The sequence below is a fragment of the Coloeus monedula genome, assembly GCF_965178545.1.
Source record: "Coloeus monedula genome assembly, chromosome: 10".
NCBI lineage: Eukaryota > Metazoa > Chordata > Aves > Passeriformes > Corvidae > Coloeus > Coloeus monedula.
In genome coordinates, this window is record NC_138790.1 from 19,805,315 (window position 1) to 19,830,213 (window position 24,899).

At 43.8% G+C, this 24,899-nt stretch overlaps 1 protein-coding gene across 2 annotated transcripts; it reads left to right on the plus strand.

The window, feature by feature from the left end:
* The first annotated feature begins 7,840 nt into the window (after positions 1–7,840).
* On the plus strand, positions 7,841–23,462 carry ZMAT3 (zinc finger matrin-type 3). 2 transcript variants are annotated; one of them, XM_082288196.1, is made up of 6 exons: positions 7,841–7,890; positions 13,193–13,515; positions 15,010–15,129; positions 16,878–17,044; positions 17,156–17,256; positions 18,254–23,462. In XM_082288196.1, exons 2-6 carry the CDS (start codon positions 13,246–13,248, stop codon positions 18,463–18,465), a joined length of 870 nt encoding a protein of 289 aa, XP_082144322.1. In that variant the 5' UTR covers positions 7,841–7,890; positions 13,193–13,245; the 3' UTR covers positions 18,466–23,462. The 2 variants fall into 2 exon arrangements, with proteins under 2 accessions (XP_082144322.1, XP_082144321.1); XM_082288195.1 differs by lacking the exon at positions 7,841–7,890 and adding an exon at positions 8,230–8,342.
* Positions 23,463–24,899: the final 1,437 nt, after the last annotated feature.

A 24,899-nucleotide genomic window follows, 5' to 3' on the forward strand; every position in this document is an offset into this window, starting at 1 on the left:
ACCAAGTGTCCTCTTTGTGACCCCCCTCCTTGGCTTGTGCAGTTACACACTTGTTCTGTAACACACCACAATGGAGCGTTGCTGTGAAAAGCATCACGTTTGGTCAGAACTGAAAATGTTCCTTTTTGTGGCCTCTGCAGGGCAGCTCTGGTGTTCCTGCAAAAAGCTACACCACTGAGCAAGTGTTTAAGCCAGATGCTGCAAATGTTATTAACTCTTTCCTTACAGCATCTGCTTTGCAAACCATGTTATGCAACACAAGCATGGTAAGCGTGGGGCTACTGAGATGAAGCTGTGTGCTGTGCATCTCCCTTTCCTCCACTTCAAGCTGTAACCCAAATTGTTTCTCTGACAAGGCCAAGGTACCAGCAATTTGTGGTTGATGCATCAGAAAGAAATGGCTAGTGTTTGTCTAAATAGATAATGTTTGTAGTGAACATGAACTTCCCAAAGAAGTGACATAAGCTCACAGGTATTTAAGCAGTGACTATCAGTCACATCTCTGCAGTAGTTACTACAGGATTTCCCAGCTTCCCAGTTTAGAAAGTCACTTTCATAACAAGACTAAATGGTTTGAGACTAAGGCACATGCAGCCTACTACTACAGAGCTCTGTAAGAGGGATATATTAAATTGAAAGGCCTTTATTTTTAAAAAGCCAAAAAGATACTGGTAGTAATCAGTCACTGCTATTGAGAGAATTTTACACAACTGTACAAAAAATGAAGTATTTTTTAAATGTATGGATGGTTCTTTGGAAACATTTCATTAGTGTTTTCAGAGGTGTCTATATTCAAAAAGACTGAAATCAGTTTTCAGCCTGGTGAAGTTTAACCCTGGAATAGACCAGAAGACCACAAAAGTTCAAATGTTTTGGATTTAATTAGCACTCATTAAAAAGCACCATTAGGGAAGCGTATCTATTTTGCAAAGCATCTTTTTTGTTGTTTAAAAAAATAACTTGCTCACATACCAGGACAATAAGAGATTAGAATCTATAGCCATGGTTACACTTCTCATATCCCCCTGAAGCTGTTTGTGATACTGTGCTAACTGCTGATGTACAATGAAAAGCTTGGAAAAGAGGTGATGAAAGAAGAGTTGAAGAGCTGGATTACAAAGCAATTTGACAACATATTTAAGAAGAGTTTCCATAGTCAGGAATAGGTTTTGCTATCCTTTTCTTCATGTATAAACTCAGCCGTTTTATTGCTTGTTGGCTTCTGTTTCCACCTTTATCTTTTGGTGGTAGTTTTGCCATCGCTCCCCAACCGTCAAAACATTCCAAGCTGGAGCTATCTAAGATCAAAGGAGTGCTGCTGAGCAGTGATAACAACATCGGTGCTTTATCCTCCATTTCAGAGCAAGATGAGGAGGAAGGCAAGTTATTAGAATCTTACATGTTCAACCTTGGTTGAACTCGAGCAAAAGAGTTAATCTCTACCTTCTCAAATCAAATGTTAAAACCAATTTGAGCCCTTTCTTTTAACTAGCAATCTCTTATCCAAAACTTTATGCAACTGTATAAGTTTATCCTCTCCAATGACTGCCTTACAATTTCACGTATTACCATTTTAAACCAAAATACAAATGTAATTTATCATAAATCAATCTTCACAAAAAAACTTGCTACACTGGCAGTGGAACTCACAGGCATATCCTCAATTATACACCACAATCATGACTATTCCAGATGTCTAGTTGTTGCTTAAAAACTAGCTCTTAAACACCAGAGGCATTCTTGGGACAACTTCTCTTTTACAGTACTTAATACCTTAAAATTGAAGATTTCAGAGGTGACAGCATGAAACTGCAAGAAGATAAAATACAATATTTTAATCACTTCCCTCCCATCAGTGGAGACTGCCTTGATAAACTGGTAAGTGGAACTGGTTGTTCAACATCCACAAAGGCAGAAGAACAATTTTCAGTGTTATTAGTATCACTTCCACTTTTATAATCCAGTCACAGCATTTCCTGGTTATTCTGTTAAGAGCTGGGAATATAAATTAAAAAAATAAAGAATAAGTGGTATTTTTATAGTCTAAGTAGTTTAAAGACATCACAGGCATATTTTGGAGTATTTGGACTGATAGTTTTGACTTTCCTTTTCACAAAGGAAGTTAGCTCTATCTAGAAGCTTATGTTAGCAATATTAATTTCCATCTTTCAAACTGCTCCTGTAGTCAAGAGTCAAGTTAAGTGTTTTCCAGCGTTAATGAAAAGTATCTTAATGGCACAAGCACCAAATATGGATCATAACATTCCTCATCACAGAAAGCACATTTATTGAGTTTGAGAAACAAACAATTCCTCTCCACTCTGCTTGCCTGGTAAACAAGCCTTTACCCTCTTGCTCGTTCTCCCTCTTTTGCACTTGTATTTCCAAGCATTCCGCATTTAGTTTGCCAACGTCTTTGCAGAAATCAATCTCCTCGCTTTTCCAGCAAGTCAGATGTCAAAGTCTCAAGGCACTGGAAATTTTGTTCTATTAGATTCACATCACGTAACAGGCATGTATTTCTACTTATGGCTGATTAGTCTCAGATGAAATGCTGAATCTTGACTATTTTCCTTTCAGTAATGTTCAAAGTTTCTTGCATTTCGAGGACATTCAAGAATTTGTTTCTTTGTTGACTGCTAATAGCTAAGAGAAGGAATAAGGTTGCAACAAGGAGTAATTTTTCGTTCACCAATTTAGCGTCCTCTGCAAGGAGCTGACAGTTTAAGACACTTTTCCACGACAACAAATGCCATTTCAGCAGAAATTCCATGCAAGAAGCATGACCCAATTTAACAGCAAGAGTTAAAAATCAGGAACAGTCTTGGAACATATTGGGCAAGAGTCATTCATCACCATTAACTGCTAGATTAAGTATTGGCAAAAGACTGAATAACGAGTACGGAAAAAAGAAAAACAGTGAAGTCTTAATGACAGATAAGTTTTTTGGCATGTTGTACAATCTAGGAGGCAACCATCCAGCTTTCTCTCCTTTCTATTGGAGAGAAAATAACCCAAGGGATGCTTCTCTACATTTCTTTGCCTTAGAAAAGGGTCAGAATATACAGTCAATAAGTGTGACTCAGCTGTCTCAAAGTTTCAGGGAATTTACAGTCAGTCTTAGTCAATTCAATAAGTCTCCTGTGTTCAACAAACAAGCTTTGTGGTTCACAACCCTCAAAAGCTACATTTGCAAATGTTTGTTTAATCAGAAGGTATAGGCAAGGTTTTTTCTGCATAAAAATCCATGAAGGTAAGTTAATGAAAGGAAATGTGTTAACGAGTAGACAAAAGCCCCAAACAACAAAACCCAGTCTCTGGGATTCATCTAACTCTCTACTGGTAAAAAGCAACAGGCCATGAAACCAGAGATCACTGAACCTAAAGTTGTCTGTTGGGCACAACTGCTTGTTCTTAAACTAGACTGAAGTAGCAACTTCTATTGCTGCGAGTCAAGCAAAAGTTTCACCAGCGCTCCATCACTTCTCCCGTTCAACTTGACAAAGGTAAGCTGGCCTCTTAGAATTTAGTTTTTACATTTCTGAAGCTCAGGTATGTGAGCACTGTTTTCAAAAGACAGACTATAAACTATAAACTCCTATTCCCAAGGAGTTTACTTAGCAGGCACAACTGACCAAGTGCTTTTATCCCCTGCTTTGCTGGTTTTAAGAATACTGGAAATAGAGAACAAGTGATGATGTCTACTGTCCCTCACATTTCTTCTTTGAAATACACAGGCATCTTAGACTGCCTTGCACAAAATCTGTGCCCAGAATTAACTAGAAAAATACTTTTCTAGAATTCAAGTGTAGATACATGCCATATAAAACAACATATGTGCTGCAAAACCAATAAGCATTGCTTAGACCGAGAAGTCAGACCCAGAGTTACACAAACTGCACTGACTGCTGCATTTCCATATGAATACAAGTTAACATACAGGATTTAGAAAGATGCTTATTTTTCTTTTTTTAAACCAATTTAATTCCTTCTACCCCCTAGCTGGGCTTGATTTTGTGCTGGGTTTTTTGTTTGTTTGTTTGTTAGATTGATTGCGTGGGTTTGTTTGTTTTGATTTTGTTAAAGTTAATACTATACCAGTGCTGCAAGAGGAAAAATAAAAAAAACAACCCCAGCAGTTAATACTCAGAGTATTATTTCTGGTTCATTTAACACTTCATTAACCATTCAGAAACAGATCTGTAGAAATTCAGTTGGGAGGAACCTCTGGAGGTTATCATGACCAACTCTGTAATCAAAACAAATCACATACATTTGTTGTCCAATTAAATACAGAGAGAAACAAATGTATTCTCTCCACTGCTCCCATTTGGATTAGGATACTACAAAGAGACAATTGTAACAGAATTCTTTGCTATGACACATTCAACTTCAAGAGCAAATGAAAATTCCCATCCAGTTTTAGTGAAAATATTTTTGTGGCCTCTTTTAGTCATAGCTACAGACAGGCATCATCCCCTTGGAGCAGCTGGATGTCTGGCTTTTTAAAAGGATGAGACAAAACTCCCACAAGAAAGGAATGTAATGCATAAAAAGCTGCAAACCCCCCAAACCTTAGCTCACACTAGAAGCCACATTTGTTCTCCAGTTAGCCAGAGTCCAAACTCTTATCCTTTCCCTCCAACTGCATCACACACACAAAAAATGCACATATGGCCCCCTCTTTCTCAGTGGGGAGGATTTACTAGATCTCGCATATTTTTCAGTAATTACAAACCAGTAAGTAGTAAGACAAAACTTAGTTTTAGAATGGTATTTGAAGACTAAACTGGAAAGACTGGTTTTGCAGTACTATTCTTGTCCAGGTATAAATAACAAAATCAGGTCCTGCATCAATATTGAAGTCAAAACAAAGCATCTTAGCTTCCCCTCATGCAAACACAACACTCCTCAAATGTCCTATTAACTACAGTCTTTGTTAACCTTCATTAATGTACTCAACAAAGCAAAGCTACATGATACCAATCTAGAGGTGCTATTATTTCTTCCATGATTTGGAACTAGTGTATCATCATTCCAATTTCCTCTCCCCCCAAGCAGGCAAACAAAACCAATAGCAACAGTCTTCTATTTGGAAGTGACTGATATTTGCAAGATGTTTAGGATATTTCTGACACCCGAAGAATCTGCACCAGAAATCTCAAAGATTCCATAAGAAGTTGACTTTTTATGTACAAAACATAAGAAAGCAGTTTTTGCAGACTGCATGTGAGCCTTAGGCTTGTTGTCTAGTCATTTACTGATAGTTTTAATTCAGAAAGAAATTAAAGTTATGATGATCATCAAGGTTGTTCAAAGTTGTATTATGCATGAGCAAGCCATTAAAAAGCACACCACACAGTAAAATCTGAGGATCTGTGGATCAGGAAGTCCATTCCTTGTATCACACCACCTTTTAAAGGTGAGATTTTCTTCCATTAACTGGAAACCTCTTGTGAGGTTACTTAATTGGTCTTGTGAGACAGCATGAGGGTAAAGCATGAACTCCTTGCTGGTTGCAGAAATTCATATTCTAAAGCTTTCAGCAACTTCTAAAAAAGTGAGTTATCCAGGAAAAAGTATCCTTCATTTGCTCACAGAAAGCAGGAATAGCCTGATTAACAGAGAAACAGTTAACTAAGTATTGAACCACTTTATGACTTCCAATAAAGCACAATTGCTTTGTAAACAAATCAGCTACACCCCCTTTCCCAGAGAATACTCGAGAAAGAAGGGGGAAAAAAAAAGCAAAAAAACACTCTCAGAGCCATCATTCACACAGTAAACTTCAACAAGAAACAGAACAAATTTGTCATTGATAAAGAATGACAATTTGGAGCAGCCAAACAATTAAAACACTTTGGCATGGATTTGTAGGCTGGGATTCGCCTGCCCTGAAAAAACACGAAATGCTGTCTCCAGGTTGCTAAGAATGGCACTAAGTTAACACCTAGGAAATGCAAGGCATCTCACCAGTCAAATTCCAACTGCAGCTCTGGATTTGCTGCATTTACTGTCCTAAAGAAAAAGTGGACTATTTCACGGATCCCATAGGAATTGCGTGGTTTCATAAATTCCTCTGTGAACACTGTGAGCTTGGTTGATGTGTGGTTTGTCTACATTGGCTAAAATATGCCTCTAAATAAGTAACAACTCTGAAAAAGTTTTCCAATGCTATTGTTTTGAGAATAAAGTTATTTATTGTGAAGCTTTAAGTTCACATGGGGCTTGATTATAGAACAGCTTATCCAGTCAGTTCCTCGTAGCAGACAAACCATTAAATCCCATCACCCTGAGTACTGGAATATTCCTAGGAACTAACAAAGTTCCCACACAAGAAGTGGACTTTGTTTATTATACTGCATTACAGAATTGCAGCATGGAAGCAACAAGTATGAGTACACCCCTATAAACTAACTGTGATGTGGAAGAAACTAAAGAATGAGTCACATCACGATGGGAAAGTTTCTAACTTTATCCAATGCGATAAATCCGAACTCCTGGTATAGCTCAAAGCAGGGATGTGAAGGTACAAATAACTAACAGAACAGAATAGATGTTTTCTATTAAGTTCCACAAAATCCAGACTCAGAACCCAATTCACCACTCCTTTACAACTTTGCTGCAGAATTAAATGAAGAAAGCTTCATACTCCCTACTGTCTACTTTTTAAGTATATATACTTGCCTCCTGCTTGTTCTGAATAGGCACCGCTTATAAAGAAACCTTTGTTCAATCAGATCTTTGGTCAACAAGAAAAGAAATACAGACAAAAAAAAAATTAGAGACACATCCATAATAGCAACAGAAGTAATTGGCTTGATATCTTAATAATTTAAGGAATACTCAAAAGAGCCACAAAACGTGCAAAGAAAAACAAACAGGCAGTTTGTGTTAGTTTAGCCAAAGTTTTGCTAATATAGAGTCTACCAGAAAAGACACAAATACTGGTAAGAAATAGCAGTTTCATACTTAACATCAGTACAAACCGATCTCTGGGTAGCAAGAAATAGGAAAGAAGGTTTTACAGGTAGCAGGGATGAGACACTGCTACTGTCAGCCGAGTGCATCTGGAAGCAGGAGGTTGGGTGCCAGGATCCACACACACGCCCATCGGGAGAGGCTCTGCTCCCAGCGGCATCAACCAGCCCCATCCCCAGGACTGCTGGAGCACATTTACAGCGAACAGCTCCACTCCAGGGGTGGAGGCACCCACACTGGAAAACAACAAGCCGCTATTCTTCCTCTCCCAGGTCACTTCCCCGCGAGCACCCAGAACGCGGGATGCGGCGGTGGCGGAGCTCTCCCGGCCGAGCGCAGCCCCGCGGCCCCTCAGCCCCGCGCTGCTGCCGGAGCCCCCTCAGCGAGCGGCGCTCCGGGAACGGTCCCCGCGACCCCCGCCGCGCTCGCCTCACTCACCGGCCGCGGCCTCCCCGGGCCGGCCCGCGCCCGCCGCGCCCCGGGCCGCGCCCGCCGCCTCCCGCCGCTGCGGCCGCCCCGCTCGCCTGGGCCGGTGCCTGTGCCCCGGGCGCGGGCGGCAGCGGCGCCGGCAGCCGCTCCCGAGAGCCGCCGCCTCCCGCACGGGAATAACAGGAAGGGAGCGGGGCTGACCCCGGATGGGGAAGGCACCGCCCGCCGGAACGGGAACCGCGGCGGGGGGAGGCGGGCGCGGGCCCGGCGGTGGCGGGGAGCGGGCGCGGGGAACGCGGTGTGCTGGGGAATCACGGGCTCGTCCTGCCCCGGTTGTTGCCGTGAAGTCATTGACACCCTCGTGCCCGCGGTCGCGCCGCGCTCCGCGCACATCGCAGCGCGTCTGACCCAGTCTTGACCCTTTTCCCAGTTGGATCACCAGGTTTCTTTACAACCAGCTGCCACTGGGATCAAGTCGCTGTACGTGAGTCCGGTGTTTTGTTGAAAGAGTGGCCCGCCAAGTGAATGCCCGTACAAATTAGAGGTCGAAGAAAAATAACATTGTAAATACTCACTCCCAAGTGGTGTGGATTTTCAGGGTCTGAAGTGAGAGCGCCGGGCTGGGGTGCCTTGGTGAGAGCCAACAAGATGCAACAAGTGAGGGTGGCATTGAGACGGTGATGGGGAGGAGGGACTGGGGAAACCCGGGTGATTAATTGTTAAGGCGTTTTGGCAAATCACTCTACTGTCAAGGGATATTTATCCTTTCATCAGGAGAGATGGCATAAGCAAGTTTTGGAGCCAGGTGTGAACATATTGAGGGCGTTGGTGAATTCTCTTCCTTGGAACACTTCTCCAAGCCCCAGGGTCCAGCGTGGGACCATGTTCACAGCCGTGGCCAGGCTGAGATGCTGCAGGTGACACTGCAATAGGTGAGAGCACCAGTCTTGCAGGGCATGGCAGAACGCACCCAGCAAACACAGGGCAGAGCAGTCTCTGTGAGCATTTCTGGTGGTGAGCTGTCCCTTTGCTGCTTCTGCTCCACAGCTCGTGATTCCGACCTGTAGCATCGTTCCCAAAGGGAGCCTACAAGAGAGACAGAGAGGGACTTTTGACAAGGACATGTAGTGATAGGACAGTGGGGAATGGCTTTAAACTGACAGAGGGCAGGTTTAGTTCAGATATTAGGAAGAAATTTTTGACTGTGAGGGTGGTGAGACACTAGCACAGGTTGCCCAGAGAAGCTGTGGCTGCCCCATCCCTGGAATTGTTCAAGGCCAGGTTGGGCCGGGCTTGAAGCAACCTGGGATAGTGGGAGGCATCCCTGCCCACGGCAGGGGGATTGGAATGAGATGATCTTTAAGGTCTCTTCCAACCCAAACTGTTCTATGATTCTATGAATCTGATTAATGTTTGGGGTTTTTTTAAGATCTAACAAAAATTAGTAACAATCAGTGTGTCTAACCAGTGGATTGCCAAGTGGGTTGGCTGATGGCTACTGTAAAATCTGGGTGATGGTTTCAGCCTATAGTGTCTTCTCAGCACTTTTCCTGTTCTAACAAAAGGGGAGAAAAATCAACAGAAACTCCATACGCTTTGAAACGGGGTGGCCCAACCACGCGGGTGAGGCCTTGATAGCTCGAGGGGAAATCATTACTCATTTTGGCTACGAGCAGCATGAATAAGAAGATGTTTATATATGCAAATCAGGTTCATTGTAACGTCTGCTGTAGGAAAAAAAAAAAGATAATTATATTAAAAAAAAAAGAAAAAAAAATACTAAATGGCCTTGTGCAGAACCACGGGCTAGGACTGCAGACTATTTGAAGCAACTCCTCAAGGGTGTTTTCCCCGGCGATGCCCAGGAGCGCGTTCGTGCGGGGCTGTTTGGAGCGGCGGCGGCCCCGCCCCGGCCCGGCGGGCGCAGCCCCGTCCCGCCCCCGGCCGCCGTCACTTCCCGCAGCTGAGTGGGAGCCCGAGCCCCGAGCCCGGGCCCGGCCCTGCGCTCGCCCCGGGGCCGCGGTAGGTGTGGGGTATGCGGGGATGTGCGTGGGGGTCTGGCAGGGCTGGGGCCGCCGCGGGGTCGGGGCGGTGCTGGGGATCTCGCCCTGGTGCCGCCGCCGCATTCCCAGCCTCTCGGGAGATGCGGATGCCTGTCCCTGCCTCTCCGCTGTGGTCTCTGCCTTCCCGGAATGGTGCGGTGGTGCCGTGAGGTTGCGGTGATTCCCAGGCAGTAAGGTAGCAGGGCTTGCTTTTTTTTCCTTGTTCTCCATCCCCCAGACTGCAAGGCAAGCAGCTTCGCAGGAATGCCTGCGAGGAGTCGGGATTTACACCGTGGTTTCTGATACCCCCCGTTGACGTAAGGGATGGTTCTGAGTTGCTAAATGTGTATCCTGTTCAGCGGAGGGTCAGTGCACCTTAAGGTAGAGCTGTGCGTGATGTGTGTTTGTTAGGTGCTGCCTTCAGTCCCTGCAGCGTTACAAAACAACCTGCCTTTCAGGTTGAAGGGTGTAGGCCCAGTCTGTGGCCAAAGGAAACTTTCTGGCACAATTTCATTAAGGGATGTCCATGTATTGATAGACAGGTGAACTTGAGAAGAAACGCTTCCTGTCTTGAAGACAGAGCAGTGAAGCTCACAGCTTGTTCATTATTTCTACAGATTTCATCACTGTTATTAGTTGCTTCAGCTGCATTTAAAAAACCAATTCTGGCGAGAACACGTAGATTTCTTGCTGTGGCTTATGCTTTTCACCAAGGAAAGTCACACTGTGCCTTCGCCATCCCTAGATTTGAGGCCGGACCAGCTCCTTTCCCAGCACTGTGCTGTTGTCAGATGGGGAGGTTGCTCCCTGTTTCCTGGGCAGTACCAGGCTGTGGTACTCGGGGCATGGAGCCTGGGTCTCTCCCTTCAGTGCTGCCCTTGGGATGCCCCAGCTGAAAGGAGGGAGAAGGGCTGTGCGCCTGTCCCGCTTTCATCCACTCAAGGACGACTGGCATGGGATGGAAGTGTATCCTAGGATGTCAGAGGAGGTAGGGCTGAGCTCTGAGAGGTGCTGTCTTGAGGCAGACTGGCTCCTCAGCTCACCCTGGAGAGCTGCAGGTTCTTACCCAGCCTCAGGCTGTGCTGTTTGGGGTCCTTGGTGATGGATGTGCCTTGTTCCTTTGCTGTGTCGTAGGGTGAAGATTTTACAGCTTCTCATGTGAAGGGAGAGGAGGAGTTAAAAATGTCCTTTTTCCTTCTCCTGGGGAGGGTAGCTGTAACAACCAGCAGTGGAGGATTAAAGGGACCTGTAAATAAGCTGAATAAGAGTGATTTCTTTTTTCCTATAAATAATATCAGTAAGAGAGAAATGAACATACTTTGAGCAATTTCAATGATTAAAGATCACTGTCAGAGGAAGATCAGTATTACATATATTGCATAAGCCAAATCAAGAAGTCCTACTATTGAAATTACCCATGCAGCCTTAATTTTATCTTCAGACAACTGCTTACTTTAAGAAACACTAAATGATCTTACAATTAAAGATTTTCTAAGGATATTACATTATAGCTTTTCTCCTGTAGATACAGATCCTGTAAGCACTGTCCTCTTATATGACAAATCCCATTTGTGACAGTTGCAAGAAAATGTGATGCAACAAACACTCATGCAAAATTAAGCAGATGAATCTCAATTGCTGTTTACTGTACATCTCTTTATGTTGCTCTGTGAAGTATTTGGCTATAATTTACTCTCATTTTAAGGTAAGAGGCCCATTATACTCGTGTAATAAAACTCTGAAATTAGCTGGCATGCTTACCTGCTTGCATAGTTGATTTAAACTGCCTTGATAGGCCCGTGTTATGATGTATTTAAGCAACATGAATGTGAACTTGTTCCATCTGTAGTCCCACAGAAATTAATTAGACTGTCTGCAGAGTCCTAGTTGAGGAAAATAAAGATAAAAAAGTTGTCTTCTGTTCTGTTTAACCAGGGTCATGTGTGCTGAAAGTAGGAGAGGGGTTAGGTAACACTACAGAATTTACACTGCTGATGGATGATTTGCAGCACCATTCCTGTGTGTTCTCTTCCTTCTTTGTGGTGGATTCCAGCTCTGAAATTTTGCAGAGCCTTGGTGTTGGAGGACTATTATAAACATGAAAACTCCTGGTGGCTCTGTTACTGCCTCAAAACATTGTGCCCAAGCCAGTCCATGCTGTTCTTTTTTTAAAATAATTTTTAATTTTTTTTTTACCTGTAGTTACTAGAAATAACTGAGCTGCCTCCAATCTTGTATTAGTGTAAGTTTGGGTTTGAGATAAGCATTTCAGAAATGTTTTTGTCACTTGAATGCTTAGTCCTGCTGGCTTTCTTTTTTTTTTTTTAAATTATATTTTATTTTTCCTAACAGAACATAGATCTCTCTGGGAAGAGTGATCCAAAGGTAATACAGTACCTAAAATTGCAGGCATCAACTGGGATTTTCCAGGTTGAGTGTAGAAGGTATTTATCTTCAGCTAATTTTAGCAGATAGAAAATCCCGGAAGTTATCACAGATAAATGCTATCTGCTTCTCCAGGTTCCTAAATGCCTTTGAAGTCCCTATTTTCAAAAGTGACTTGGGAACAAAATTCCTTGGTGGCATTTCATTTACTTTTCCCTAATTTTCCACAAGTGTTGTTTTAAAATGCAGATGTGTCTCATTATTTGCTTAAACAAATGAACAAAGCCCAGAGCATAAACATGGTTGCTACCAAAGCAGCCCTAGCTGGGAATGATCTGCAAAGGCCAAGATAATGCTTCTCTTGATCCCAGTGTGGCACTGAACAGGATTTGTTATGATAAGAAGCTAATAAGACATTAACAAAAGTAGCTGTGCCTTAATTCATAAGGCGACTACTCTGCATTATTCTAGGGATGTTCATCTGGGCTGTAGATGTGATTTATAAACTTTAATTAAATAAATCTCTCAGAACCTCTTGTTGGAAATGTAAGGCTAGTTCTAATAACATGAATTAACTGAGAAATAATTGAATAAAGGTTAATATGAGATAAGTTCTCCATTTTGCAGAAGAAGATGTAGTTTTAAATGTTGCATTGGTTGTAGTTAGTAATGGAAATGTGAAAAATAGCTCAAGGTCATTCAAAAAGACCATGGGAGAGAGCCCTTGGGAGCTGACTGTGTACAACAAGGTGTGCTCCAGCTCAGTCCCACTCTTTGTCTTTCGTTGACTCACTGGAGAAAAGCTTTTCCTCAGGAAAGTCTTTGTGAGTATTTGAGGGATAGATGTCTTTGTATATTTTGTATCTACCTATATACAATAAATCTCCTCTGAAGTATTTGGATTCTTTTTAAGTGTTCATTGCAGTAATCCACTGTAATATTTGTTTAGGTCTTGGAAAGTGAGCTTGTCCTTGGACAAAGTAGGATGTGGATAGAGGTCGTATCCCCCCACTGACACAGCTTTGTGTGCTGTGCATGTTGTATGTCCCCACTTCTCATGGTCATAGAGCAGTGGGGAGTGTGTGGTGTTGTCAGGTGCTGTGGGTGGTTAGGAATCTTCACCTGCAGGAGGGTGTCAGGGCACCCACTTCTTATATAAGTGTCTTGTAATCTGGCCCTGGTTGTCTGGGATGCTGCCGTTCCTGTGGGCGGTAAAGTGTTGCAAACTGACTTTATCCCACATGGCATTTTGAAAAGGCGTGAAGTAGAGGCAGTGGAGTTACAGGAGTTGCCCCTGCATCCTTGATGTTCCTGTTCCTGTTGCTTGTTTCAACATTTGTGTCTTTCTGGTCTAGATCTGAAGAAGAAGACTCCTTCAGCAGTAGCATGCCCACAGTCTTTGCGGCCAATGATTCTTCTACAGCAAGCAGGACTTCTTCCTCATCCTGAGAAGCCTTCATCCCTTCCTATGTCAGTGGCTACAAGGCCAAGAGCCAGCTCACCACTGTCCCCACCAAAGTCTCTTGGACTGGGGCCTTCCTTTCATCACTCTCAAGAAGAGGAACTTGCCAAGGTGGTGGAGCAGGACCCTATGCTGGAGGAACTATGTAAGCCCCTGTGCTGTAAGCTTTGCAATGTCACTCTGAATTCGGCCCAGCAAGCCCAGGCTCATTACCAGGTAAGGAGAGCAGCAGGAGGCTCAGCTTTTGGGGCTGCTGCATCTGCAGCTTGTGGAGACATTCCCGTGCCAGCATGAGCACTGCCAGCAGCGTTGCTGTGGTAGCACAGAGGGAAGTGTGGGCTAATGCAGAAGGACTAACTCAGCTTCTCGAGGGGGTTTTGGGTGCTGCACACCAGCAGTAGCATTTGAGTTGCTCATCTGGAGCTACCTCTGCACCACCTCATGGACTGGAACTGCTCTGTAGACATGTCTTCACCCTGCTTGGATTTTCTGGTTGTCCAGACATGCTGCAGTACTTTCATTTAAGATGTTATTACTGGAGCTTTTTGCAAAAACTCTGTCCAAAGGGACAGAGAAGTGGTGCCATGGGTGAAAAAGCAGACACTTGTGATTTTTTTCCTTTGTTTTATACAACCTGTATTTCACATCTACACTAGTTCAGGAAACCTGACCTGATTCCAGACATGATTTTGTGAGGCCTTGATAGATGTTTTCTGCTGGATCCAGCTGTGCCATTAAGACAGGGGCTGCTGCCATGTGTTTATCAGGGTCTCCTTTCTGACACTATGCACACCACTGATCTGGTGGGGCCTTTTATGCAAACTCTCTCATCAGCTGGGTTTGCTCAGATCAAGTTAATTTTGTTTGAGCTGATTTTGTTGACTTGTCTGAAATTGCATAGGGACTCTCTGCATGTGCTTCTTGCTGAGAGACAGAACACGTCAGTCTTGCATTACCCCATTTTCCTACACCCTCTCTGCCTAGTGCTTGAGTACTGGAGATAGTGACTTTCTCCACCAGTGAATGCAAAAGGGTGGATGTCCATATCCTCAGGGCACCAGACCCAGATTTCAGAATTGCTGTTGGCCCTGAAAAAGTGGTATCCTGCTAGTGAAGGGGTAGGTTGAATTGGTGTTACATTTTTAACATGTTAGTGCTGCAGAATTTCTGCCATGAGGGGACAGAAAGTGAATTTGTACATAACTTGCATCCACAATGCATATACATAGTCTCATATTGCTCTGTGAGGTTTTCAGAACACCAGAAAGAATTGTGGTATATGTTTTTTAAGAGAAAATAAAATATGAAGTGGGTTTTTATGTTCAATCACATGTTTTAACTTAAGCTTGCAGTCTCATTAAATCTGTGTGTGTGTGCTCAGGCTTATCAAGAAACTGCAAAGCAGTTGATAAGCTTAAAATACAAAATACTGGTTTTAAGTGAAATGGTCAACAGATTGAGAAACTAACTGTAACCTTATTGAGAAAATCAGCTGAAGATTAGGCCCAGTCATTCTAAGTAATGAGCATTTGGGAGAAAGGGAGGAATGCCTGCATCTCTTAAATTCAGAGGTGTTATTTTCTGAGTGACAGCTCCTTTACCTGAGCTGCCACCTTCATGGGCATTTTCTCATTTCAGTCTCTGGATCCTTTGTCTTTCAGAGTAAGATCCTGTTATTAGGGCAGTGATTAATCTGGGTTATCTTTGCAGGGTAAAAACCACAGTAAGAAACTGCGGAATTACTATGCTGCCAACAGCTGTCCGGCACCTGCCAGGATGAGTAATTCTGTTGAGCCTGCCCCACCTCAGGTTGTCTCCCTTCCAACTCAGGTAAGGCATGGGAAGGGGACTGAGATCATGCTTTCTTGTCACCTAACCCCCAGTAAGAATAACCAGATCTCAGGCTTTGAGGATTACCACAGGAGTTGGGAAAGAATTTTCCTTGTGATGGCACAGGATGGTGGAAATGGCCTGTTGTGAGCTGTTTGCTTTCCTTTGAAGATGCAGATATTGATCTGCCCTTGCAGCACAATATTGGACTTCAAATGTTCTATTTCTGCCTGGCAAATACTTTGATTCCTAGGTAAGTCCGATTTGCTGCTGATTATATCTGTTTAAGGGCAGGTATAAAACAACATTGCTGAAACTGGATTTGAATGTGAGGGTGTGGCATCCGCTCTGCACACTCATCCCTCTGTTGTGTGAGGGAAGCCTACATGGAAAAAGTGCTTTGGTGCTCCTACACCCATTGCCCAGGGCTGTTAGCTAATTCCTCTTTTGTTGCTTCTTTTGAAGTGCTCATTCCTGTGTGCAGAGTGAATGGATTGTTCCCTCAGTGATCCAGATTAATTCTGTTTTGGGCATGTTAGAGGCAAAAGAGATGGTTTTTGCTTTCTCCTTCCAGAATTCATCCCTTGGGTTTGTCATGGGATGTGACAGCTAACCTGGCTTTTGCCTGTGACTGTTCAGGGAAGCACAGCTGGGCCACAGGGATTGAAGCTGTGCCTGTCAGTTCCCACAACATAAGCCTGTGTTGTCTGTAGGGAAGCAGAGAGAATTTGCGGAGTGGCAAATGTTTCCAGGGGCTGCCGGAGCCGCCAGAGGGAGACTCGGCCCTGTGTGAACTGGCTTTGCAGCTCAGGGATGTGAACTGGGATGGGGTGGGGTCCAGCCCGGGGCACTGGGACGTGGCTGCTGTACCTGCTGGGGTATCTGATGGTGTGGTTTTTAATGGAGAAACGGCCCACGGCAATAAAAATACCACTCTGGGGCCACGTGAGCGTTCATGTTGTAAGCTAGAAGTCAGAATTGTGTACGAGTGTCTCTTAAGTCTGAGCAGTATCAAAGGAGATGTGAAAGGAAGTCGGCTTGTCAAGTGCTGCAGTGACATGGCTGCATGAATCACTGGTGCTGCACTGTTTACAAAACACTGTTCCCTGGATGTTGAGGAGGCATGATTCCTGCCTGGGTCACTGTATGTGGTCTGATTCCACAGACAAGGTGTCCTTCGTATAGCAGGAGCTACTCATGTGAGAGTGGCTCCTTCCTTTGAAGTCTGCATCCAGGTGTCCTCCTACCTGAAGGTTAAGGATCAGAGATTTGGCAGCTTCACTGCTGGCTTTTTTTTTCTTCTTGCTGTGGTCAGGGAGCTGTGTAAAGACAGGGTACTGTGGAGAGATTAGGTGGACTGTAAATAGGAGAGAGAAGCACCTCTACCTTTCAGTGGGTTTTCATCAGTGTGAAAGTCACTCTTCATCAGCTCCCAGCAGTCAGGACGAGTAAATCATTGCTGTGATGTAAACAAGCCTCTGTGGCTCTTGCAGAGCTGTTTGTTCAGATTGCTTTTCTCTCCACCTCAGACCAGGAACTTGCAGGCTCTCCTGGAGGCTGAGGCAGGAAAAATGAAGTTCTTGTAGGAACAGTTTGGGGAGAACTTGAGAGTGTCCTAATCCATGCACTTTAATTCCAGCTCTCCTGCTGTCTGATGAGGATGACACTGGTCTCAGTCCCTGTGACTGAAATACTTCAGCGATATAACCTTCCTGTGTTTCACATGCTGTCTCTCCCTTTGCTGCTAGATGGGATCCAGTAAACCAGGTGGCCGAGTGATCTTGGCTACAGAGAATGATTACTGCAAGCTTTGTGATGCCTCATTTAGTTCTCCGGCTGTGGCACAGGCTCACTACCAAGGGAAAAATCACGCCAAGCGGCTGCGTCTTGCAGAGGCACAGAATAACTCATTCTCGTAGGTATTGTTCAACCTCATGCTCAGGCTGAAAGCGTGTGGCAGTGTCTCTGGCAGTCCTTTTGTCAGAAAACTCTGAATTGCAGCTGTTCATATTTGTTTAATCTGCAGGGATGCATCAGAACTGGGCAAACGAAGGGCAAGGAAAGAAGGGAATGAATATAAGATGATGCAGAACAGGAGAAACACGTATACGGTTCAGAACAACACAGGTAACTTGGAGCTTGCATCTATTCTGTAGTTGGAATAGTAATTAATAATAAACAGACTTGTTTTTCTTCTGTTTCTGAGGTCTGTTTTATCACAGTCAGGTTGTGAAAGGAGCTGGTCCAAGCTCTGCTGATCCTTCATGTCTGCATGGTTTTTTTCTCAGCTGCTAAAGTTGCTTTGTTTTGTCAGCCTGCTTGTTAGTTCTTTTTCTCAGTTTGTAACTTAATTTACCATCTGCCTGTCTCTAAGGCTGCCCTAAGTGGTGACAATTTTCCTGCTTTATTTTCTTGGCAGGTGGCCAGGTGCTTTGACTCCTACTGTGGCACATCAACCTGCACTTGCATTCTCATGACCAGAATGAGAGAGCATGTTAGCCTCCCTCTAAGACCATCTGTTCCTAGCATAGAGTCCTTCCTCAGGTGTTAGATACTAACTTTGCCTCTTTACTATGATTTAAAGAGTGTATTGCAGTCTACAGCCAGGCATCTATTTCTCTTTTTCATTTTAAGTTGTTTTACAAGCACACATTAGCTGAAACCCTGATTCCTGGTGAAGCTTGGTTTAATCATGTCATTCTGATCACTGTCATGTGGAAAAGATAAATCTTCTGAAGTTCTATTATATATCATCTTGTGAGTTTTAAACTGAGGCAGCTTATTCTAATCAAAAGACTGTTCAAATTCTGGAATTAGATTGTTAAGAAAAAAAAAAGAATTGATTCATTACTTAAATGATTAAACTCCGGATTTTCAATAAGACTGGGTCACTAAGCCCACTCTACTACTTTGTAAAATTCCAAGTGCTGCCCTGTGTGCTGCACCTCTGTAAATCTGGAAATCAGCAGAGCAGTTGTGGGGAGAATAAGGGTTGACTATAAGCAGATAAAGAAGCAAATCTTTGTCTGCTTTTCAGTCGTTCATTGGACTTAGGCATTGTCACTGAGCTGCCTGAAGCTTTGATTTCTTCCAGATAAACCAGGCTTTTGTGTTGACTCCCCAGGTCCCTACTTCAACCCCCGCTCACGCCAGAGGATCCCCCGTGACCTGGCCATGTGTGTGACGCCCAGCGGCCAGTTCTACTGCTCCATGTGCAACGCGGGCGCCAGCGAGGAGATGGAGTTCAGGCAGCACCTGGAGAGCAAACAGCACAAGAGCAAAGTGTCCGAGCAGCGGTACAGGAGCGAGATGGAGAACCTGGGCTATGTCCAATGACGCGCCACCCTCGGTAGTAGTTTGCAACTAGAGCAGCTTGTCTCTCGCCTGCTGTTTGCCACATGCCCTGCTTTGTGCTCCATTGGGTAGGAGTATGCTCTCGAGCTGTACATGTAACACCTGCAAACTTACTGGTATGGTTAGATTTTTTTTCTGTCATAGTCGGCAGGATGACGCTGTGCAGGACATGAAGTGTTTTTGGTGTTTGTTTGCTAATTATCTAAGGCTCTTCATTGTGTTGAGTGGCGGGGAGGAACTGTGTCTTCTCCCCAGCCTTCTGCATGAATATGCAAAGCCCAAGAAGTGCTGGGAACTTCTGTGGTTCTACCACATGGGTGGACCATGTGCAAAGCCCACTCCCCTCTTAGCACACCACAGAGCAGTGCTCCAGAATGCCTCCCTACAGCAGACTGAATCTCATGGCAGCTTGTAAAAGAGGGGCAGGAGCAGGGCCTGTGGATGTGTGAATTAGGTGGTGTACTTGTCCACACTTTGCTGCTTCTGGCCCCCATTACAGTCCAGAGTAGGTTCTTCCCACATCCATGTAGAAAGGCTGTGCATACCCCTCCTCCTTGGAGGGTCTTGCCTCTTACTGCTTCCTCTGCAGTGCAGATTCCATTCTGAACATCTGACATGGATTTCAGCTGATTAGCCCCATTCAGAAATACTGTTCTGCTCTTGATATTGTTGCCTGGACACCTTAATATACCATGGGTGTAGCTCATCTCCCTGAAGAGAGTCTCTGGGGATCTCAGTGGCTTAATGAAATGAACTGGAAAGCAAACCTGCTCAGGTGAGATGTGCTGTGCTCTGATTATGCCTTAGACTGAGTCAGGTTGAGAATAGATGGAAGGAGCTGTCAGCTGTAATTTCCTTGCATATTGATATAGAAGAGAGCAAGCGTTGGTCTCTGGGCTGCAGCCCTTGCTTGGAAGAACAGGTCTGCCTGGACTGTGGTAGCAGATATTGGTGTGTCCCACTGCCATGCCATTCCCTGGGCAAAGCCTCATGGGTGTTTATAGAGCAAAGATGAAATGCTCCTTTGAACTAGAGCTACCAATATTGGATGACTTTTCCCTTCTCTTTCTTTTTCCATCTCAGGATGGGTTTTAATTCCATTCCTTGATGTGAACTTGACTGTTCTAGGGACCATCAAAAAATCCAAAGTTATGTAGGATTTAAATGTTAGGGGTGATGGTTGTTTGAGTAACAGCTTTTTGGCCACATGGAAGTATTCAAGAAACTTGTTAAGCAACTTTTTAATTGTAGACAAACTCAAAAGGTGTGTGTGTTTGTTCTGATATTTCTTAGCAAAAGTAGGAAGGGGATAAAGAGCAGAAGTAGGGCTGACATTTGTTCTTCTGCTTGTTTGGGTAGATGTGAGGAGCTGTGATTGGAGTCCAGTTTACAGTGTCATTGAAACATGGTCTCCAGTGGCAAGTGCAGCCCTTAGGTGGCTTTTGTTGGACCTGATCCCCTACTGCTGCTGGAGCTGTGCACTGGTGTAGCTTCACTGTCTTCAGTGGCAGGTGCAGAGAGAGGGTCAAGGAAGCACCATGGCTCATCTCTCACCCCTCTTCAGGCAGCTGGAATTAGATGCAGCTCCATTAGTTTTAGTAGGATTTTACCAGGGATAAATTGTACCTAGTGCATGGTGTTGAAGGTAGCTCCCCCACCTCCTTTTATTGCCATTCTGATCCTGCCTCTTGCATTCCAGAAGGACTTTCTGCTTGCCTTAAAAAATGAAGACTGAGTAAACTAACAAAAAAAAAAAATCCAGATAGTCTTTATTCATCTTTCTAGTCCTCCTTCAAAAGGTTTGTTGCACTTGGCTGCTCCTCAGAAACTGGGTATTATTTTCTTCAGCTACCTGAGTGAGCATCAGGGAGTCATACAACCTGAATGCAGCCTTCCTAAATCTGGGCAAGGTGAGTGCTTACAAAGTAGTTGAAAACTCCCTAGATCATTCCATGCTGATCCTTGCCCTGCAGATAGAGGCAGAGCAATGGGTGTCCTCATGAATGGGATTCCCTCCCCTCCTTTGTGCAAAACTCAGTTAAATGGGGTTTGTGCCCTGGGGCACGTGAGAAGGTAGAACAGGTGCTCATGTTGTAGAGCACTCACTGAATGCTTCTGACAGCTTCCTAAGTCTGTTTCTTCTATGCTTTCCTGCCCCTGCCTCACCCTCTGTGTAGCCTTGAAGAACATTTACCTTTCCAAAATCTCTCATCAGCCTTTCCCCCTCATCGTTTGCATTGACAGAAGGGCTCTGGTTTTCTCTTTGTGTCCTGTCCTTTGGTTTGCCAGTCTGACACCACTGTCCAGAGGGACAGAGGCAGTTAGATGAGCCTTACCACAGCGTGCTTCAGCACAGTGATCCCTGCATTATGGTTAAGCATCCCTCTGGCTGTAAATTAAAGCGTGGCATTTCCCACAGGCTGCAATTAGCAGCAGAAAAGCAACCCTTTGTGAAATATGAGCTGGAGGAGCTGTAGGTACTGGTGCTGTCTGGCTTATTGCTAGGGATGAGGAGGCGTTTTTGCTTGTTTTCATGTGTCCCAAAAATCAGCTGTTCACCACTTAGCTTTGGTTGCTGCTCCTGCTTCCAGCCCAGCCATCTACTCCTCATTTGGCGTTTCCAGTGGCTGCTGGAGGTGTCAAACCCTGGTTTGCTCCAGCTGTGTAGATGTGCGACAGCACAGCCGTGTGCTGGTGCTTTTGAAAGGGTGTGTGAGGGATGTGCAGGGGGCTGTTCTTGCAGACTCCTCTCTGCTTGGGGCTGAGTCTGGTTTGGAGTGGTGGCTTCAGTCTGCCCTGAACAGAGAGGCCTGAATCTGCTTTGTTCTGTTCAAGGGAGTACAAGTGGTCATGCTGGTGATTTCAGAGTGGTGGCTTGTAGAGCAGGTGTACAGTAGACAGTGGGACTCAGGTGACGAGATAGGACAGGTTTCCTCCATGGGAGGAAGGATGTCTTGCTGGAAGAAGCAGCTGAGACTCACTTTGCCCCAGTGCTCTGTTGTGGCCCTTTCTACAAGCGACCAAGGCTTTCCTCTCCCTCTTCAGCATTGCTTAATGGCTTGTGATCCTTCCACTTCCCCTTCAGCACAGGAAGTTGCTGACTGCAAAGAGAAAACACCCAACCTCCCCATTATCCTTAGGGTTCAGGACAATCCAAACTCATACTTGTCAGCATTAGATACTGAGTGGATCCTGATTTTATTTCTTTTTGTGAAAGGTGTTCTCCAAATCACTGTTCAAAAAATACTGAAAACACATCCTGGGCAAACCCTTTTGACATAGGTGGGCTGGGGAGAACAGTGTACAGCTGAAGTGCCAGTTTCCAGACCCAATTAATCTTTTTCTCATGTTAAACCGAGTACCAAACCCAAGAAACAGGACTTCTGTGAAGCTGTCACATTGGCCAGTAGGTTAATGACCTTTGCTGCTAGAAACAAAATGTAAATCAATATGTTCATATTTATTTTACTGTGCTGACCACTAATTGATTTGTTAATATTTAAGGCATTATGCTGTAGGTTGTTTTTGTTTAAGTGGAAAAATTCTACATTGCACTTTGCTTTTGGATCAGAACAGTTATTTATTATATTTGTGAAAATGTTTTTCCTCCCACATAACTGTTGTTTTCTTTCCCTTGATGCAAAACACCCAACCACAAAACCTGAAAACCCCCCAACCAAATCCAACCCAAACACTCTTTGTTTCTTTTCATGCTAAACAAAATGGGGATTTCCTTGCAACTTGCTATTAAATGTCCACTTCCAATTTCTTTTTCCTCCAATGATTCCTTTGCTAACTCGGGATGTTATTTTCAGACACAAAGTTCATGCTTCATTTAAACATTTCTTTTAAGGCAAGGAAGTAAACCATGTGGCATCCATGAATTTGTGAGGAGTATGAAAGTGATACTATTTTGTTTGTATTAAGAATTAGCTGTTGTTTTGCATTCTGCACTAATGAGTAAATCTGTTACAATCTTGCCTAACATTGGTCTATTTTTGACTTTTTCTTTCTTCATGCACACTGAAAGGAACTCTGGAAACTTCTGTGGAGTTGCTTAGGATGGTCATCAGTGTAACAAAACGCAGATTTTTTTTCTGTAAAGCTGCTTACTTCCTTTCCTAGATGCCCATTATAGGGCATTAGAAGGGAAAGCTATTGCCATAAGCATGGATTCATATTTTAGCTTACTAATGCATGGTGTCCTTTTGCTGCATTACTTAAGTGATGCTCTCACTGTAACCAATGGGAATCTTGCCAGGGTCAGGAGTAAATAAAATACCCAAGGCAAAGGTACTATGTTGTCTGGGGCCAGGCAAGGTACATTGCTAAAGTTTGTTTTTTACTCCTCCATCTGGATTACAACACTCTTACGGTTTTGCTTTTTGAGGGCCATGTGTCTGGTTCTGTAAGGATTTGCTCTTGCTCCAGCTAAAATAGTTTGAACTACGTTGAATTGAGTTGAGTTAGGAGCAAGCCTTGAAAACCTTTAGGAATTTCTCACTGCTGATATTTTATATGGGGTTTTGGTTTTGTGATTTTTTTTTTTTTTAAATTTTACAACCACATATACAAGGATGCTCTGGATGAGATGGAGATCTGTTGCTGATTATGGAAAAACAAATGCCATGGTTGCCAAAGGATAAAAGAAAATGGAGAAGTATGGACCTGGTTTCTTTGAAGTTAATGGCTAAGCTTCTTTTATTTTGATCTGGGCTTTGCCACCTGCATAAAGTTGGAAGGGAAAATAAAATTCACTTTGAAATAAATAGTAGTTCTGGGAATCTATCCTTTAAAAAATGTATCACAGCTAAAATTGTGTTGTCTTACCTGAAATATCTGCAGATAAAGACAGAATTGAATTTTTGAAAATAAAATCAGTTTTTCAGTCCGTGTTTTGTAGGGGAAAACCTACTTGATTTAATTCCCTTCTGCATCTGTCCAGCAACATCATTTGCAAGTGCTTTGAACATGTTTCATCTAGAGCCTTCTTGTCAGGTTGTTTTGTACATTTTTCCTTATTTCCTTTATATTGTACTGACCCCTGTGAGGGAATACTTGATGAAAATGATTTTTTTTTTTTTCCTTCTTCATGATATAATAAACCATCTTGCTCTTACTATTGTACAGCCCTAGTGTTTGGTATTGCTACTGCTCATGGCTGGACTGGGCATGACTGAGTTGATTTTAGCCCAGCACTGATCGCAACTGCATGAACATGTTTTCACACACCGATAAAGGAGTATAACTCAGAATTTGTTACTCTGGAGGAGGGTCAGTGTACTTCCAGCTATTACTGAAAGCCAGCTGAGAGCTGTCTTGGCTTCAGGAGGGGTTGGGAGTGCTCAGTGTCTGGCAGGACGGGAGCCAGGAGGGACACAAAAAGGCTCAGTTTCTGTCTGTGCTTTCCCCTTGAGTGGACGTCACAAGCTCTGCAACAGCCCCAGGCTGAACCACAGGCTGACTTTCAACTCTGACTGTGAAAAGGTGGGACAAGCTGAGCCAGGTCCTTACATTTACACTTTTTTTTTAACCAGAGTGCTGTTTTCCCCTTTTGTTACTTGAGGGCTCCAGAAGAGCATATGCTAAAGCAGCGTAAGTGACTTTCCAAACAGAAAGGACATTCTGAGTGTGGCCTTGGAAGCAGAGAAAATCTGGGTTTTTTGAGTTCAGCTCAGGTAAATCAAAGCACAGCCCTTCTGTGGTGCTGCAGCCATGCTGTTGGTGCAGTGAGCTGTTGATCTCAAGGGCAGTGTCCTGGGGACACACCAAAGACATTTGGGGGTGTGACTGTTGTTGGGGCACAGCTCTGGGTGTAAAAGCAGCTGTGAACAGAGATGTGTCCCTGTCCTCTCTTATCAAGGCATTGGACCCTTACAGAGAACACTGACACTGGTGGAATTATCCTGATTTACCATTTGGGATAAGAGCTGCCTCAGTGCTTAGGTGACTTCTTCTGTGCTAACAATGAGATGCTGGAGGCTTTATGTGTTCTCACTTAGAGTAAATAGAGTCATAAAAACTTTTAAGTGCAGTTTAATGTTAAATCTCACCTCAGCCCTTCACTGTTTATGTTCATCCAGGCTGTGTTATGTTTGGTCATCCTGGAAACCAAACCCCTACAAAGCAGCTCGTCCCCATTATCAGGTGTTAAATTGCTGCCTTTTTAATACTTACATGTAGTAATTGTATTTTCTACCAATTCTATAGCAATTTGGTACAGTCAAAAACCATAGTGACATGCAGATACCTGGGCAACCTAATTGAGAGTCACAGGCATTTGCTGAATTACTCAGTAAATAAAGTACGATAAAAAAGAGATGAAAATCAAAGACTAAATGTATAATTTGAAAGCATAAATAGCCTTCCATCTGCTTCTACAATTACCCTGATGTCTAAGGATTTCACATAAGTGG

Excerpts from the sequence above, each read along its gene's own strand:
- ZMAT3 (XM_082288196.1), top strand. The coding sequence starts at position 13,246 with ATGATTCTTCTACAGCAAGCAGGACTTCTTCCTCATCCTGAGAAGCCT. Across the intron at positions 15,130-16,877 it reads TTGTCTCCCTTCCAACTCAG|ATGGGATCCAGTAAACCAGG; the intron begins GTAAGGCATGGG and ends CTTTGCTGCTAG. Across the intron at positions 17,045-17,155 it reads GCACAGAATAACTCATTCTC|GGATGCATCAGAACTGGGCA; the intron begins GTAGGTATTGTT and ends TTTAATCTGCAG.